The following is a 15,284-nucleotide window of genomic DNA, read 5'->3' on the forward strand; positions in this document are numbered from 1 at the left end:
ACACAGCACAGGATTATACATATTATGGTCACCTAAACAGCTCATACTTTCAAATGACCATAAACAATAATAAACTTACAACGTCGAATTTTATTGCCTTGTGGTGGCGGTTGATACTGCGGCTGGCTGGTCATGACGTAGTGCAACGGCATCATAACCTGCATAGGTGGCTGTACAGCGGGCCCGCCAACTGTGGCTGGGATGTACGGGCTATGACTTGGAGTCTGTGGAGTATGAGGCCTGCTAGCTGATGGGGTACTTGGAGACCTGAATAGAATATTACACATTAAAAAACAAATATATAATCCAAGACAAGGTAATATAAAATTAAAAATACCACTAACCTTGGTTGAAATGGTTTAGCAGAAGGATTCAAAACAAATTCTTTTGCGTTAGGATTCAATGTTGACTTCTTTAATGTATTTGTAACTTTGTCCAAATTTTCCTGTTGTGGACTAATGGACTGCTGAGGTTGTGGTGGTGAGGGCTGTTGTGGGGGTTTATTGGGAAGAATTTGTTGAACAGGTTGAACCTAAAACACAAATATTATAGACCATTTACATACATTTAATTGCTTGGATTATCTCACCACTTGCTCAACCACTGGCGGAGGCGGTTGCATCTGTGGTGGAGGTTGTTCAGTTGGCATTGGTGCCAATTTAAAGTCTTGCGAAAACTGGTGCAAGTCTTTCATGGTATCTTCCCTGTGTCTAGGTTGATGTGGAGCTGAAATAGAAAAGATTAATGTATTTATTATTATTACTTTACCATTCTACTATCTTGTTGGTGTTAAGTTTTTGTTGTAACTTCATCTTAAATCCTACTTCTTTCCTCGAACTTGATATTCAACAACATGTATTTATTGTTAAAAAAGTGGTACTGTCGGTTAGCGCGGAACTTCATACTACGTTTCCTGTATTTTTAAATTTTTATTTATTTCATATTTTTTTATTTTACGCTTTTTTACATTCTAAAATACATAAAACTGCTTTAATGGGCAATAATCCTAAGTTTTTGATGCTTTAATGCTCTTAAAACTTTGTCAATATTTAAGCAATTTTTGTAGCTTTTACGTTAGATATCCGTGACCTTGACGCGCTGATAGCAACTTGCCTTTACAGATCAAAGTGCCGTAAATTATCTAATATAAATTTATTGAGAATAAAATTGTAACAGTAGACACAGTACAACTAGAAATTTGTATCCTGTCGGAACGCTTCCACCTTCCAATATTTTTCTTTATTTTTCTAGTTTCGTGAGAGATTCTGTATATTCTGTCTTTTCTCTGCCGTCGACCCTCACAATAATTTTTTATGATCACTTTTGCAAATTTTAGTACTAATAAAAAGTTCCATTATCCCAAAATTTTTTTGTTCGAAATATTCTAAATAATGATTCCTTTTAAGATGCCGTTTATTGTCCGAAAAGTGTACCTCCAAATTAAAACAAGTTACTTTTTTCGCTAATATATATATATATATATATATATATATATATATATATATATATATATATATATATATATATATATATATATATATATATATATATATATACCTATTCACGACGCTTCTAGCCGATCGTATGGATGATGCAATGATGTTGGAAAAATTATATAAGGATTAAATTATATAAGGACTAAAGATTAACATGACCAAGACACAAGTAATAACTAATCTGGTGCTAAATCAAAATACTGCTGTTGATGGAAGGGATATTGTGCAGACTGCATCGTATAAGTACTTAAAATATGAAATTCGGTTGGGCAGAGATAACCAGACATGTGAGCTCCCACGTTATATAGGATTAACCTGGGCAGCGTTTGGTAAATTAAACCATTTAAACCGTTTAAATGTATTTAAATCGGACCTACCCATATGCCTCAAAAGGAAAATCTTTGACCAGTGTGTGCTACCTGTATTCACTTATGAAACGGAAACATTAACACTCACAAAAAAGGTAGTGGATAAGATTCGCGCGACTCAGAGGGTTATGGAGCGCCAGATGTTGGGCATCTCTCTGAAAGACCAAATCCCAAACGAAGAAATATGTCATAGAAGAAAAACAACAGACGTTATCGAAAAATAGCATCGCTAAAATGGAATTGGACAGCCGATGGACAAAAACGTATATACACCAAGATAAGAAGCACTACAGAGCTGAGGACGCTCACCAACCAGATAGACTTACGGCCTGAAGCTTGTTAGCAGTAACTGGATGCAAGCCGCACAAGACAGACAGATGGAAAGCGTTGAGGGTAACCTATGTTCAGCAGTGATGATGATGATGAAATATACCCAATTTTTCGAATCAAGTCATTTTTCCGTCTGCCGGCGAAGATGTAACATTCGCTGTCAACACCTCTGTTTTTAGAATGACCCCTTTATTAATATGGGGTCATGGGCTCAAATGCAATCCCTATTAAGATTCTACAGTATCGCAGAACTTAGAACTAACTTAATCCGATTATGAGTGATAGTTGTGACTTTTTCAATTTTCTTCTTCTTCCTCTTTATAAGCAATTCTGCTTGTTCATTGGCGGATTCATACCTCTATGGAAGGTTGTCACTCCATGCGCGGTCGTCCGATACTTCTGCCGATTTTTCAATTTTACCGAAAAGGGGGAAGATGAAGTGGCAGCGAACGCGCAAAATTTGCTAGAGGTGAGGACCAAAAAAAAATCGGTGATATTTAATTTAGGCAGTAGGTATATTATTATTTGATACTAGTGATATATTCTTTGTACAGCCTCTAACCATGATTTAAGGTGAATAGGATTACCTAAACATTACTTTCACATTCTCTTTATATACATATTTATAAAAACTTTGCTATTTTTTTATTGCATGCTTATTCATTTAAAATAGATACGTAATGCGATAAAATACGTAAAATGCGATTTTTTTTATATTACGTTTTTTACTTATACGTTATATTACGTCCATACACAACAGCATACATCGAACAAAGACAGCCATAGGTCGATGGTTGGTGATTGATTTACCTACTTACTGGCAATGGACTGTCTAAGCTCTGGTCACAATGTCATGTGTATTTGTCCCATAAGAAGTTGGAAATATTGGTTTTTTAATTGTTTGAAGAATAAATAAGGACTTTTGGTTATGAACATTCATTCTGTGCAATTGGTATTATTTGTTGTTCGTGAATTTGTGAGGTAAGAATATCAAAGTATTAAGATATTTACTATGATTGTTCATATTTTAAGGTTATGTTATTGTTTGATTAAAGCTTTTCAACTTACATTTCAACATACACACAAATTAGAAATGTTTGGAAAGGTTTTTAAAAACCCGCCCATTGTGACGTCAGACTTAGGTAGTCCGTTGTAAGTTTTCATTTGACTGCGTTTGTAATATGTTTACAAATTATTTTCGGGACATTTAAATATTCAGTCCTTTTTCGTACTTTGAATCTACATTTTTTAACAAACAGTTGTTATAACGACTAACCGTTAACTTCATGTTCGATTTATTACGGTAAGAATTTATTTATTAGCCAATGAAGAATAATATAATATTTACTCTAACCTCTAAATTGACATTTAGTTATTTAAGTATGGCTAAATGAGTGATATGAAATACTTTTTAAGGGTTTTTATTTTTAGAGTATGCCTGATAAACCACTCAATTCTCAAGCACAGCATCTTATGATAAATGTGTTTAAATGTATGTAATTTCGAATTACAAAAAATGAATAGAGGGCCTTTGGGAGCCATTTTCATCTGTTTAACAGGTAACATATTGAAATGTATATTCGTTTATCAGAATACATATTATTGAACAACTCATTATTTAAGAGAGTAGCTGCTGCATAATATCACGACGGATGTATAATTATCAAAAGGAAAGAGAATAATCATAGATATTCTTTCAAAGCCAGACAAAAGTTAACTTCGTCCGAAAATCAAGATAACATCTATCTTAGAGATCAAAATGGCAGTGCGAAATACATTACCTATACGACATGTACCAACAAAGTAAGTACCAATTTCTTCAATCTGAATTAGATAATAAACCAGAACGTACTTTTTAATCAATATTTTACATAAATGTATATTCTAAACAAATATTGATGAAAGTAGTTGTAAGAAAATTTGTACTGAATACATTGATTGATATTAAGTAATATTCTTGAGGTTTTTAGTTTAAAATAATAGTTTTATAAAAATAAAGTATTTATTTTCTTTACATTGAACTAGTTAGAACAGTGCGATATATACCGTTTTTTTTTTTAGAGAAATATGTTACTCTGCAAAGTATACGTAATGAATTAAGGGATAAGGAAGTTGTATTTATTGGCAAAACATCCATTAAGTCTTCTTCTTTTTGGATTCAAATATTTAAACAGTGGCGCTCATTTTTTGTGAACAACTGTTCTGGTCTTTTTTCTTTTCTTGTTCTATACTTCACGTGTTTCCTACTTTCTTAAACGACCCCGCCCATTATCACCAACGAATGAGCAACGGGGCCTTCGAGACACAAAGTCTATGTTCACAAAGTAGCACAGTTCACTGATTGTTACAAATTCTTTGGTATAATTGGCGCGATCTCGATGAAAATTTCACAGAAAATTCCCAAAAAAAATTTGATTGTATGAAAATAAAATATGTAATACATACCATTGGAAAAAATATTTGGACTTACTACAACACTTATGTATTGAAACAAAAGAATATTATAGGAAATATTATTCGAAAGATTAAAATGAATATTAAGTGAAGATGGTTCATGTACATTATTATTTCCCGTTATATATTGTAGTTCCACTTAGTTATACCCAGCAGGAAGATAAAACAAGAAGTGTAGCTTCGAGACACTTACCGAAGATGGGACTAGGGCCCATTTATTTTAAACAATGTGAAACAGAAACCGGGTGTAAGTTTAAAAAAACAATAGATTTTATTTACATTTCTTACCTGGTATATCTGGTTTCATTTCTGGAGGTGGATATTGCTGGCTTTGGTATACCCTCTGTTGACGTGGTGGCGGCACTTTGGCTTCACCGTTCATTTGGGCCTTAGGTTGATGAGGCGGCTGCTGAGGAATGGGTTGAGGTGGTGGCGGTCTAGATTGCACAGGAGGTTGGAATTGATGAGGAGGTGTATGAGAATGAGGACGCGAATGGTTTGGAGGTGGTATTACATGTGGTTGCATGTTCATAGGCGGCGAATGTACTGTAGCATTGTGCATATGGGGTGGTGGCTGATGTTGAGGGAGCACTGAAATCAAAAATAAGGAATTTAAACAAATTAAGAACATTTTACCAACCTGCTTATAAAATTTGACAATTTTACAGTAAATACAGTATAATTATATCAAATGCGAAGTTTATAATAAGTGGATACTGGGTTCGAAGGGAAAGAACTTAGGTACTTTGGTAAAGAAATACACCTGGTCTCAGTAACTCATAGGACTGCTATTACTAGGAGAAATTACTAATTGGGAAGGAAATGGAATGCGGTCTAGGTCATGCAGAGGTGAATGTATCCAAATGTATTTGGTGTCAAATGATGTGGATTCAATTCCCACTACAAAATCAAAAAGTATTGCACAAGTCGTCACTTCAGGCCTTAACAAACCACGAAACGTAATCTATCTGGTACACTAAATGGTACATGACACACATTATATTATATATATATATATATATATATATATATATATATATATATATATATTATGATGTATTATTTGTGAATGATGAGCAATGAGTGTTTTTTAATAATATAGGGTTTTTATCGCGGTTCTCAAAGAATTAGTTTGTAAGTACTTTTTTAAATTATCTTTATTATATCTATTATGAAACACACATATGTATCTAACCTAGCCAATGTAAATTTAAAATAAACTATCTTTAAATTGAAATTCTTATGAAACTAATTAAATTCTATAGACAATGTAAAATTTAAACAAACTATCTTCAAAATTGAAATTGTTATGACACTAACTAAATTATATTAACAAAATTTTGTACCTTTCTGTCACTGAATGCCTAAATGAACTGTTTTCCACTATATAGATTCTAATCACCATTCAATGTCTTCGTGCTTCGGTTATCCTTGTTTTTGTGAAATTACTTTTTCCAATTATCAGCTTCCACCAATTTAAAATATATTTCTTCTTAAGCATTTATAAACCACCAAGCAAACCAGCAAACAGCATTTAAATTTATTCTTCTTTTCAATATACCAATATCCAATCACCAGATATATTATATATTTATATTTATTCTTCTTTTCACTATACCAATATCCAATCACCAAATATATTATATAATTTTAATATTCAATTAATACTTCTTCCATTATCCAATCACCATTTATACATAACATAATTTTTAATCTTCAATAATATTTTCTTTATACTGTTTCTTAATCTTCATTTAACTCACTATATTGAACAATTGGACCTTCTGACTATCTTGAACTTACTGAACTGTAACTGATTGACTGACTCTAACTAACTTTCATACTAAAACTGGCCATCTTGAATCCAAATCACCGAGTATTTATACCTTTTCAATCTTCCAGAACCATCTGGTTTGAAATCCTGTTCGATTTGTTCTATTTCCTCTAGTGTTCTGGAAAACGTATATGTTCGATCCACAGACATAACCATTATTCGAGAATGTTCTACCGTAAACAAAGGTCAAATTCTGTATTCTGGAGAATTCTTTAATTTTCTATTGATAATTTTGTTGACATTTAGGCTTTTCAGATCAGAATATACACTTAAATCAGTAACTAACACTCTAATTTAATAAACTACACATTTTAAACAACATATCATTATAACCCCACTTTATATTCGTAATAATTATTAATTTCTATCTGTCACTTACTGTATAGTTGGTTGCCTATGCACATGGCTCACTTAAATATATTTACAATACTATAATTATTTTCTAGTATATAACTTATAAATTAATTTTTTAAACACCAATCATCTCAATATATATATATATATATATATATATATATATATATATATATATATATATATATATATATATATATATGACCATTCAACACAGAGTTGTGAACTAGGCCTTGTGAGAAATCGCAAGCGATTAAGATGTTATGAAAAAACACATTGTATTACAAATGCTGAATGAAGGTTTTCAAAAATTATCAACGGAATCTATGAGCAAAACTAACAGTACTATTCTATACGAAGGCTCATACACCTATTCTGGCAGACCAATATAGTTGCTAGAATGCTTGAGAAAATTGTATAAGACACGTATATAGAAGTGAATATAAAACATATCAATACATAGAATCTTTATGCAGATGAACGGTACCGAATATCTCAAAGAAATCAAGAGTGGATGCTGATATCTAAAAGAGTAAAAGCAACGAGAACAAATAGACCACACTCTTTATGTTTGATGAGAAAAATGCCTTCTCTGTTAACTGGACTCATACAAATAAAATTAGAAGCAAAAGCTGGTCAGATTATTTAATAAAAAGTGTGATTCAGAGCTACCAACACGATAGGCTCCTAACGCTGTCAAATGATGACATAAACCTATCGGCCAAGATGGCACAATGATTTATATTAGAGCCAATGTTATGTTATATCTAATAACGTAATGCTAAAAATAAACTGTTGTAGATATGTAACTACATACGTAGACCGCGAAAGGTTAGTAAAAGTCAAACAATAATATGGATACAAACGATCTAGAGTTGACTGCGACCATGATGGACATTATTATAAAAATATATAACAGAAAGGAGTTTGAATGACTTTTTACACTAATTAGTATTACACTAGAGCCAGTAGACTGTGCGAAAAACCTGAACATATGCCGAGATAACGAATGTAGGGTGTACAAAACATCTAATTAATATAGGTTTGAAAGTGGGAACTATAAGAAACTCTGTAATAAAAATGGTACTAAACTTAAGCAAACCTAGTAAGTATGAAAGATGAAATGTATGTAGATATTAAAAAGATGTAAAAAGCTGTTACATAAGTGTACATATACAGTTGCCTTACAAGTCATATCTGGTATGCTCATCATTATTAGTCTCTTAGCAAGGAAGAAAAAAAAATATGAAGGAGGAACAGGAACACTTTCCTAGATGCGAACCGAGATTCAGAAAGATCTTTTTATAAATATGAATGGGAGACAGAAAAAAACTGAAGTACAATGGACAAAAAGACTAATATCAGACATAAAAGCCACTTCCTCGCTAGACATTGATCATTTAAGTCTTATAAGTAAAATAAAAAAAAACTTCATAGATATGGAACAGGTATTTGACAAAGTTTGAAACAAATGAGTTGCTATGAAGATTTTAATTTTAATTTTCTGTCTCTCTACCTCCTTCCCTCCTGATGAAGTATTGAGCGCTCTTGCATTTTTTAGCCAAAAATGAAAGATGCCTGACTGGCTGGAACAGCACATTCTCTTCTGTTTTATTCCTTCGAAATTTCCTGTACAAGTATTTTACATTCTTTTCTATTTCTCGATCTCTGTTTGATCTCTCTCCACCTCAGACCAATTCTTTCATGATATCTTGATACATTTCTTCTCCAGCTATTATCCAGTCTTTCTCTTCTCCTGTCTGGTTGGTATTCAAGTGCCTGTGTGGTTATATTATTTTGGCCTTTCGTTAGTGTATGCTTAGTCGATTTCCATTTTCTTGTTTAATTGTGACTGCTATTTTCTCTTGTTTTGTTCTTCTCCATATTTCTGCGGTTGTTATTTTATCAATATTTACTAGTATATTTTAGAATTTTTCTGAACGATTTATTTATAAAGGTTTATAATTTTTTGGTAGTTTTTTTTTTCATGTCTCCAAGATTCTGCGCCATACAATAATAGTTTATACAGCTGTTAAATATTTTGATTTTGGTTAATTCTAATATATCGCGTATGTTCCAGATTTTCTTTAAGGAGTTATATGCATGTTATGCCTTTACTATTCTTTTTTCTACATCTGATCTTCTACCTCCTTTTTTTGCATGATTGATCCCAGATATGTAAACTTATCTACTTCTTCTAGTTGTCTTCCATTTATTTTAATTTTAGTGGCTGTTGTTTTTTACGAGTTTCGTTTTTTCTGTATTTTATCTAAGGTTCACAGTGGAGTATTTTGCAATCTTCTCGACCTTCTTCTGCATATGGTTGATATGTTCGGTTAGGACATAAATGTAGTCTGGGAACTCCAAGTCCTCCAATTGTTTGTGCAAGATCTACCTAATACATGTTTTTTATTGCTTACTTTCTCAATGATCAAGTCCCTTATGATTAGAAATGGTGTCGGAGTCAGTACGCATCCTTGTTTAACTAACGATTTGCATAGCTATATCTTCTACCATTGCTCCCGCATGTTCCAGTCTGGCTCTGTATCTCTTGTAGCATAATCTGATCAGGTTAATGTATTTCATTGGTAGTCCGTATAGTTTCAGAATCTTCTACATTTGTTCTCTGTTTATACTATTGAAGGCCTTTTCGAAGTCAATAAACATTATATTTGTATTTCTTTAGTAGTAATTAATTATAAAATTAATTAACATTGTGACATTCATATAAATTTAAGGATTCCTCAAGATAGCAATGAAAATATTTGATGAGGATTTAGGAATTAGTGTATTCTGTTGAATGACAACTTCATTTTAAAATCCCTTATAATATCACCTTCCTTCTTTATGATATCTTTAAAAAGTAATTTTTTAATAAAATTTATTAAAGAAACTTCTATCACAAAAGTTGTAGCAATATCTTCAAAACAGACATGGAATTGACCACATAGCCACAATGAAGGATATACAATGGGCAACTAAGCTAATTGCATAACATAATGGATAATGGAAGTCAATAAAATATGCTGGAACAGTTACGATGGTAATAAATAACGGGACGTTCATCCCAATTAAAAATGGCTAATAATGTTGTAAGTTACTCCGTGTTGACCTATAAACCTAATAAACGCACTTCAATAATGGATATTAAATTTAAATAATGTTACCTTGTTGCACATGTACATTCGTTTGATGCGGGGATGTTAGAGTGGGATAAGTCATGGGTGGTCTAGTTTCTTTCGGTGATGGAGTATTCTGATTGCTGTTACTCTGGCTTGGAGGCGGAGTACTTCTTACTAATTTGCCATTGTTCTGATTCTTCCGTTTAGCTGGAGGAATATATTTACCTGAAAATTCATAAAATACACGAAATATAGTAATTTATGTAACAAAGGAAAAATGTGGATAAGTGTGACTTCCACGATTATGTTCTGTGCAATGTTAAATTTCATGACAACTTTTTAAATAAAGCCATAAACTAATTTGCTACATTATGATTTGTTTGGAACAAAAGAACATATGTGTACCCCGGAGGTAAAGGACACTATGTCCATTTTTATCGAAATTTAGATTATTGCACTTTTAAAAATAACTTTTCTGGCTCTACACATAGGTAAACCATACTATGTCCAGAGACAATTTTACGGCAAGTTACCGACTTTTTAATAAACACCAAGTCCACTTCCAGTCAGAGGTAAACAACACCATGTGGACTACCTCTACTATATGTGTGCACCGTCATTTACCATCCGGACATAGTGTTATGTACCCTTGTACACTTCCCGTCATATAAAAATGATACACTTTTTTCCCCAATGTAAACCAGTGTTCAGACCAAAGATATATATATATATATATATATATATATATATATATATATATATATATATATATATATATATATAAGAGAGCCTCTCTTACATATCTCTGGTTCAGACTGGAGACAATGGTTCGTGAAACAATTCATTGTTGCCATCACAGATAACGGAATTGCACTAAATCTAAATAAAAAAAATAACGTTCAAAAATGTGTTTAGATAAATATTATTTTTATTATTAATAACAAAAAACGGTATCTAATAAATTTAATAACCAGAGAGACGGTTGAGTTAATGTCCAAAATGTTTGAAAATTTTTTTAATAATGGAGATATGACAAAATACTATTATTTCAGCAGTTTCGAATTATAATACATATATTTAAATTACACACTTGTTCACTATAAAAGTTATTCATTTTGTATTAATTTCAAATTAAATTTTTAATTTTTCCAGTGTGTTTTATTTATTCTAGTATGCCACAACTCAATACAGTTTTGTGCTACACTTTACGAGAAACGAATGACAGCTCTCGATTTGAAATTGAACATAATTTAAAGTCATGTCTAAATTTTTTATTTTTTAACATTATTTTTGAATTAAAATATTTTCATAAATTATAATAAAACACGATTCAAGTCCTTCTTTTAGCTGGTTTGATATAATATATTCGTTATCAGAAAGAAGTGAACGAAAATGATAATTTGTTTGGAGATGAAAATTCGGATATTAATAAAATCTATGAGCCTCCAAGTGGTGAAAGCTCAGAATCGGACGACAATGATATGAGACGTATAAGTAAACCAGCGAAAACAAAGGTAAAAGAGAAAGCTATTATTACTCCTACGATTAGTGGGGCAATAAAAAAAACTTCTTCAGGACGATTTATCCCTAAGCAGTGATTTTAGAAGAGAAAAGTGTTAAAAGAAATGTACAAAATATAACTAAGTGCAAACAAAAAGGTAAAAAACGTGTAGTAAATGAACAAAATTGGGCCTGTAATCTTCGCAAACGAAAAATAGCTGGTGGGAAAGAGTATCTCAGTAAAAGAGGCAAAGACATGCCTGCAAAAATGTTAAAGCCTCCTTGCATGTGTCGCATGAAATGCTCTGAAAGATTGCCAGAATACGAAAGACAAAAAATTTTCAAATCAGACTGGACTGAGACCAACGTTTCAGATCTTAAAAAGCAATTTATCTTCTCATGTATCGACATCCAAGCTACTCTTCGATCAAGAAAAAAAGATCCAAATTGTACCAAATCTAAAAATAATACACTACACTACCATTTTACAGAGAACAATCAGCTATTGAAGGTGTGCAAGGTTATGTTTTTAAACACACTTTGTATATCTAATTTAGTAGTAGTAAATATGTTGAAAAAAATTGAACCAGGAGGTTTATTAAGAACTGATCAAAAAGGTAGACACACGCCAACCAATAAAACTCCTACCGAAACCATAAATAGTATACATCAACATATTAAATAATTCCCAAAATACGAGCGTCATTATTCCAGAGAAAGGAGTAAGAGAGATTATCTGGGCACAGAACTTACAATAGAAAAGATATAACAACTGTACATTGATGAATGCAATGAAAGACATGTAGATCCAAAGCTCAGAGCAAAAAAGTGGTTGTACGCAGATATTTTTAATAAAGACTTCAAGTTGTCGTTTAAACCGCCCGAAAGAGACATTTGCGATACATGCAGTACATTCACCGCTCAATTAAAAAATAATCTTACTGCAGATGAACTAACCAGTATACAAGCTGATTATGATGCTTACCTAATTGAATCTAAAACTCGGTATAACTTAAAACAATTGTACTTTATAATAGCTAAAGAGTCACCAAAATACAAAGTACTATCTGGTGATTTGCAAAAATGTTTGCCTCGTCAATTTTGAAATAGTCTGACAATACAATTCCAGGTAGTCAAGTAGAGGACATCACTCTTTGGACCGATAACTGCTATGGACAAAATAAAAATATAAGTATTATAATGTGCTATTTTTGGATACTGCAAATAAAGACGATCACTCAAACGTTTTTACTGAAAGGGCACACACATATGGAAGCAGGCACTGTTCATGCTTTAACCGAAAGAAAAAGAAAGAAACTCTCCAATTTGGCCATTTTAACACCATGGGACTGGCAACAACTATAGTTTATTCGTCTTCCGGGTTTGGACCGTTTTGTGAGTGACCCAAAAGTGGGTTCATCTCGACGTTTCGCTACAATTGTATGTAGCTTCTTCAGGAGAACAAAAAAGAAAAAGAAAAACAAGAGACAGGAAGATGGGTAGTTAGCAACGGTAACTCAGTTACTCAACGCAACCAGAGGCGAATACTAACTACCAAGATGGGCATTTGGTCACAGTAACTCAACTACTCAACGCAGCCAGAGGTGAAAACCAAATGCCAGGACAGGGATTCACGTCCAACAGCTCAGAACACTAACGCGTCGAGAGGCAGGGAGTGAATCCGACGATTACTCCGCTACCGCTCTATTTATAGTCGCGGTGACCTGTCGTGTCGGGACGTATCGGCACACTCCGTGGCGCGAACGTCAAGAAGCGCGCGCTGGCCAATCATGTGGCTGCATCGTGGTAGCGGGACCGGACGGCGGCTCTAGACTGAGATTCCAGATGGGAGACAAGTAGTATCCTTCCTCTCGATTGATATTATGTGGATTTTTTCGGATCTCTAGAGATTCGCGGATTTTCCTGGAATAAAAGAAGGGGCTCTTAGAAATAATATGGGTTTTTTCGAATAATATGGAATGACCGGTTTCTTGGCAGTGTGACTGAGCTGTTGGACGTGAATCCCTGTCCTGGCATTTGGTTTTCACCTCTGGCTGCGTTGAGTAGTTGAGTTACTGTGACCAAATGCCCATCTTGGTAGTTAGTATTCGCCTCTGGTTGCGTTGAGTAACTGAGTTACCGTTGCTAACTACCCATCTTCCTGTCTCTTGTTTTTCTTTTTCTTTTTTGTTCTCCTGAAGAAGCTACATACAATTGTAGCGAAACGTCGAGATGAACCCACTTTTGGGTCACTCACAAATGACACGGTCCAAACCCGGAAGACGAATAAACTATAATTCTGACTCTGGCCGTGGAAGCCTACGATTTCATTTGGCAACAACTAGTTAGGCAAACATCAGGTAAATACACAGTGCACAATATGGAACTTGCAGATTTCAAAAACTTCACAACGCTGTTCGATAAGAAATTGTCATCTAATCCTCCTTTTGTAAATAGAAAAAAAAAAATGTTAATAAAGACCCTATTCTACTGTCAACATGTGTTTTCCTACAAGTCCAATAAGAACACATTGGAAAGTTCTTTTATAAGACCGATTTCAATAATCAAAATATGTATGAAGTGGACTTCATGAGGTATCGAAGACAGCAAGTAACGTTTCCAGCCCAATTAAATCAAGTCTCAGTAATCCCATTACCAATCACAAAACAAAAGTACAATGACTTAATTGCACTACTGCCTTTTGTTCCGTCAGTTTGTCATGCGTTTTATCAAAATTTAACACAGCGATGTAGCCACAAACGATTACCCACAAGAAGATGAAGATGATATGGAGCATCTTTAATAATTTTGAAACTTGTCTATAATTTTACTTAATTATTATAACATTATAATATTTACCTCTAATAAAATAATAGTATAGGCTGTTTAATGTGTTTGTATTGTTTATTTCGTAAAGACCTTAACATGCAATGCCGCATTATTTAAAAAAGTTGTTAGAGGTAAACAACACTATGTCCAACTACACATTTTTAAAAAAATTTTAAATAATGAACGGTAAACCTCAGGTATATAACACTTCATGGAATGAAAAACGATTATACACACCACAATAATAATATATTAATCTTGGTTAAATATATGAAACATTTGAGTATTTACTGATTACAAATTTAAAAAATTTTAAAACTGCTCTCCTGAAAAAGTAAGAAAATGGACATAGTGTCCTTTACCTCCGAGGTACCGATATGTTGTTTGAAATACTATTTGTTTTTTGCCCTTTTATATGGAGTTAAAGTCTGGACCTTGGCAAAGGAAACATCTAAATCATTGTACGCCTTCGAAATGTGGTGCTATCGCCGCGTGCTTCGACTTTGAACATGCATCATTCAAATAAGACCATGATCCAACATAAATGAAAAAAATCTGGAAGTCAACAGAAGAATAAAGATAAAATATAAGACCAGTTGCGTCTATTTGTTGACGCTGCTTATCTAAGACAAACTTTTAATTTTAAAAGTTTTTGTAAATTAGAAGAATGAATTGCAAATATAGATGAACAGTAACACTTATGAAGAAATAGTATCTGCAACAGACGCAAGTTTTACCTTTTAAAAAAAAAACATAAGAAAAATGACGTTGTAAAGCTAGTAGATACCTTTTGTTTTTGAAATAGTCGTACAAAGAGTCATATACTGGAGGTGTTTCAAACAACTGGTCCTCATAAGGCAGTCAACTCTCACTTAAACCTCCACTTGCGCATAACACGATAACTACATCGAGCTGCGGGCTAAACTAAGAGAGGGTAATCAAATAGTGCGAAAGTTTCACTGAGTGATTGCCGGTATAAGCAATTCGCATTTCTGAC

At 33.0% G+C, this 15,284-nt stretch overlaps 1 protein-coding gene across 3 annotated transcripts in view; it reads right to left on the minus strand.

Annotated features, from left to right (window-relative positions):
- The window catches only part of LOC140436975 (uncharacterized), a 91,191-nt gene that overhangs the window by 15,689 nt on the left and 60,218 nt on the right, over window positions 1-15,284 (minus strand). For all 3 annotated transcript variants that reach the window (XM_072526166.1, XM_072526167.1, XM_072526168.1), the window contains 5 exons: window positions 10,004-10,183; window positions 4,937-5,239; window positions 590-726; window positions 345-532; window positions 80-267 (listed from right to left, as the gene is read on the minus strand). In XM_072526166.1, the coding sequence (XP_072382267.1) occupies window positions 80-267; window positions 345-532; window positions 590-726; window positions 4,937-5,239; window positions 10,004-10,183 (996 nt within the window). The remainder of the gene's footprint in view (window positions 1-79; window positions 268-344; window positions 533-589; window positions 727-4,936; window positions 5,240-10,003; window positions 10,184-15,284) is intronic.

This window comes from Diabrotica undecimpunctata, chromosome 3 (genome assembly GCF_040954645.1).
Source record: "Diabrotica undecimpunctata isolate CICGRU chromosome 3, icDiaUnde3, whole genome shotgun sequence".
Taxonomy (NCBI): Eukaryota; Metazoa; Arthropoda; class Insecta; order Coleoptera; family Chrysomelidae; genus Diabrotica; species Diabrotica undecimpunctata.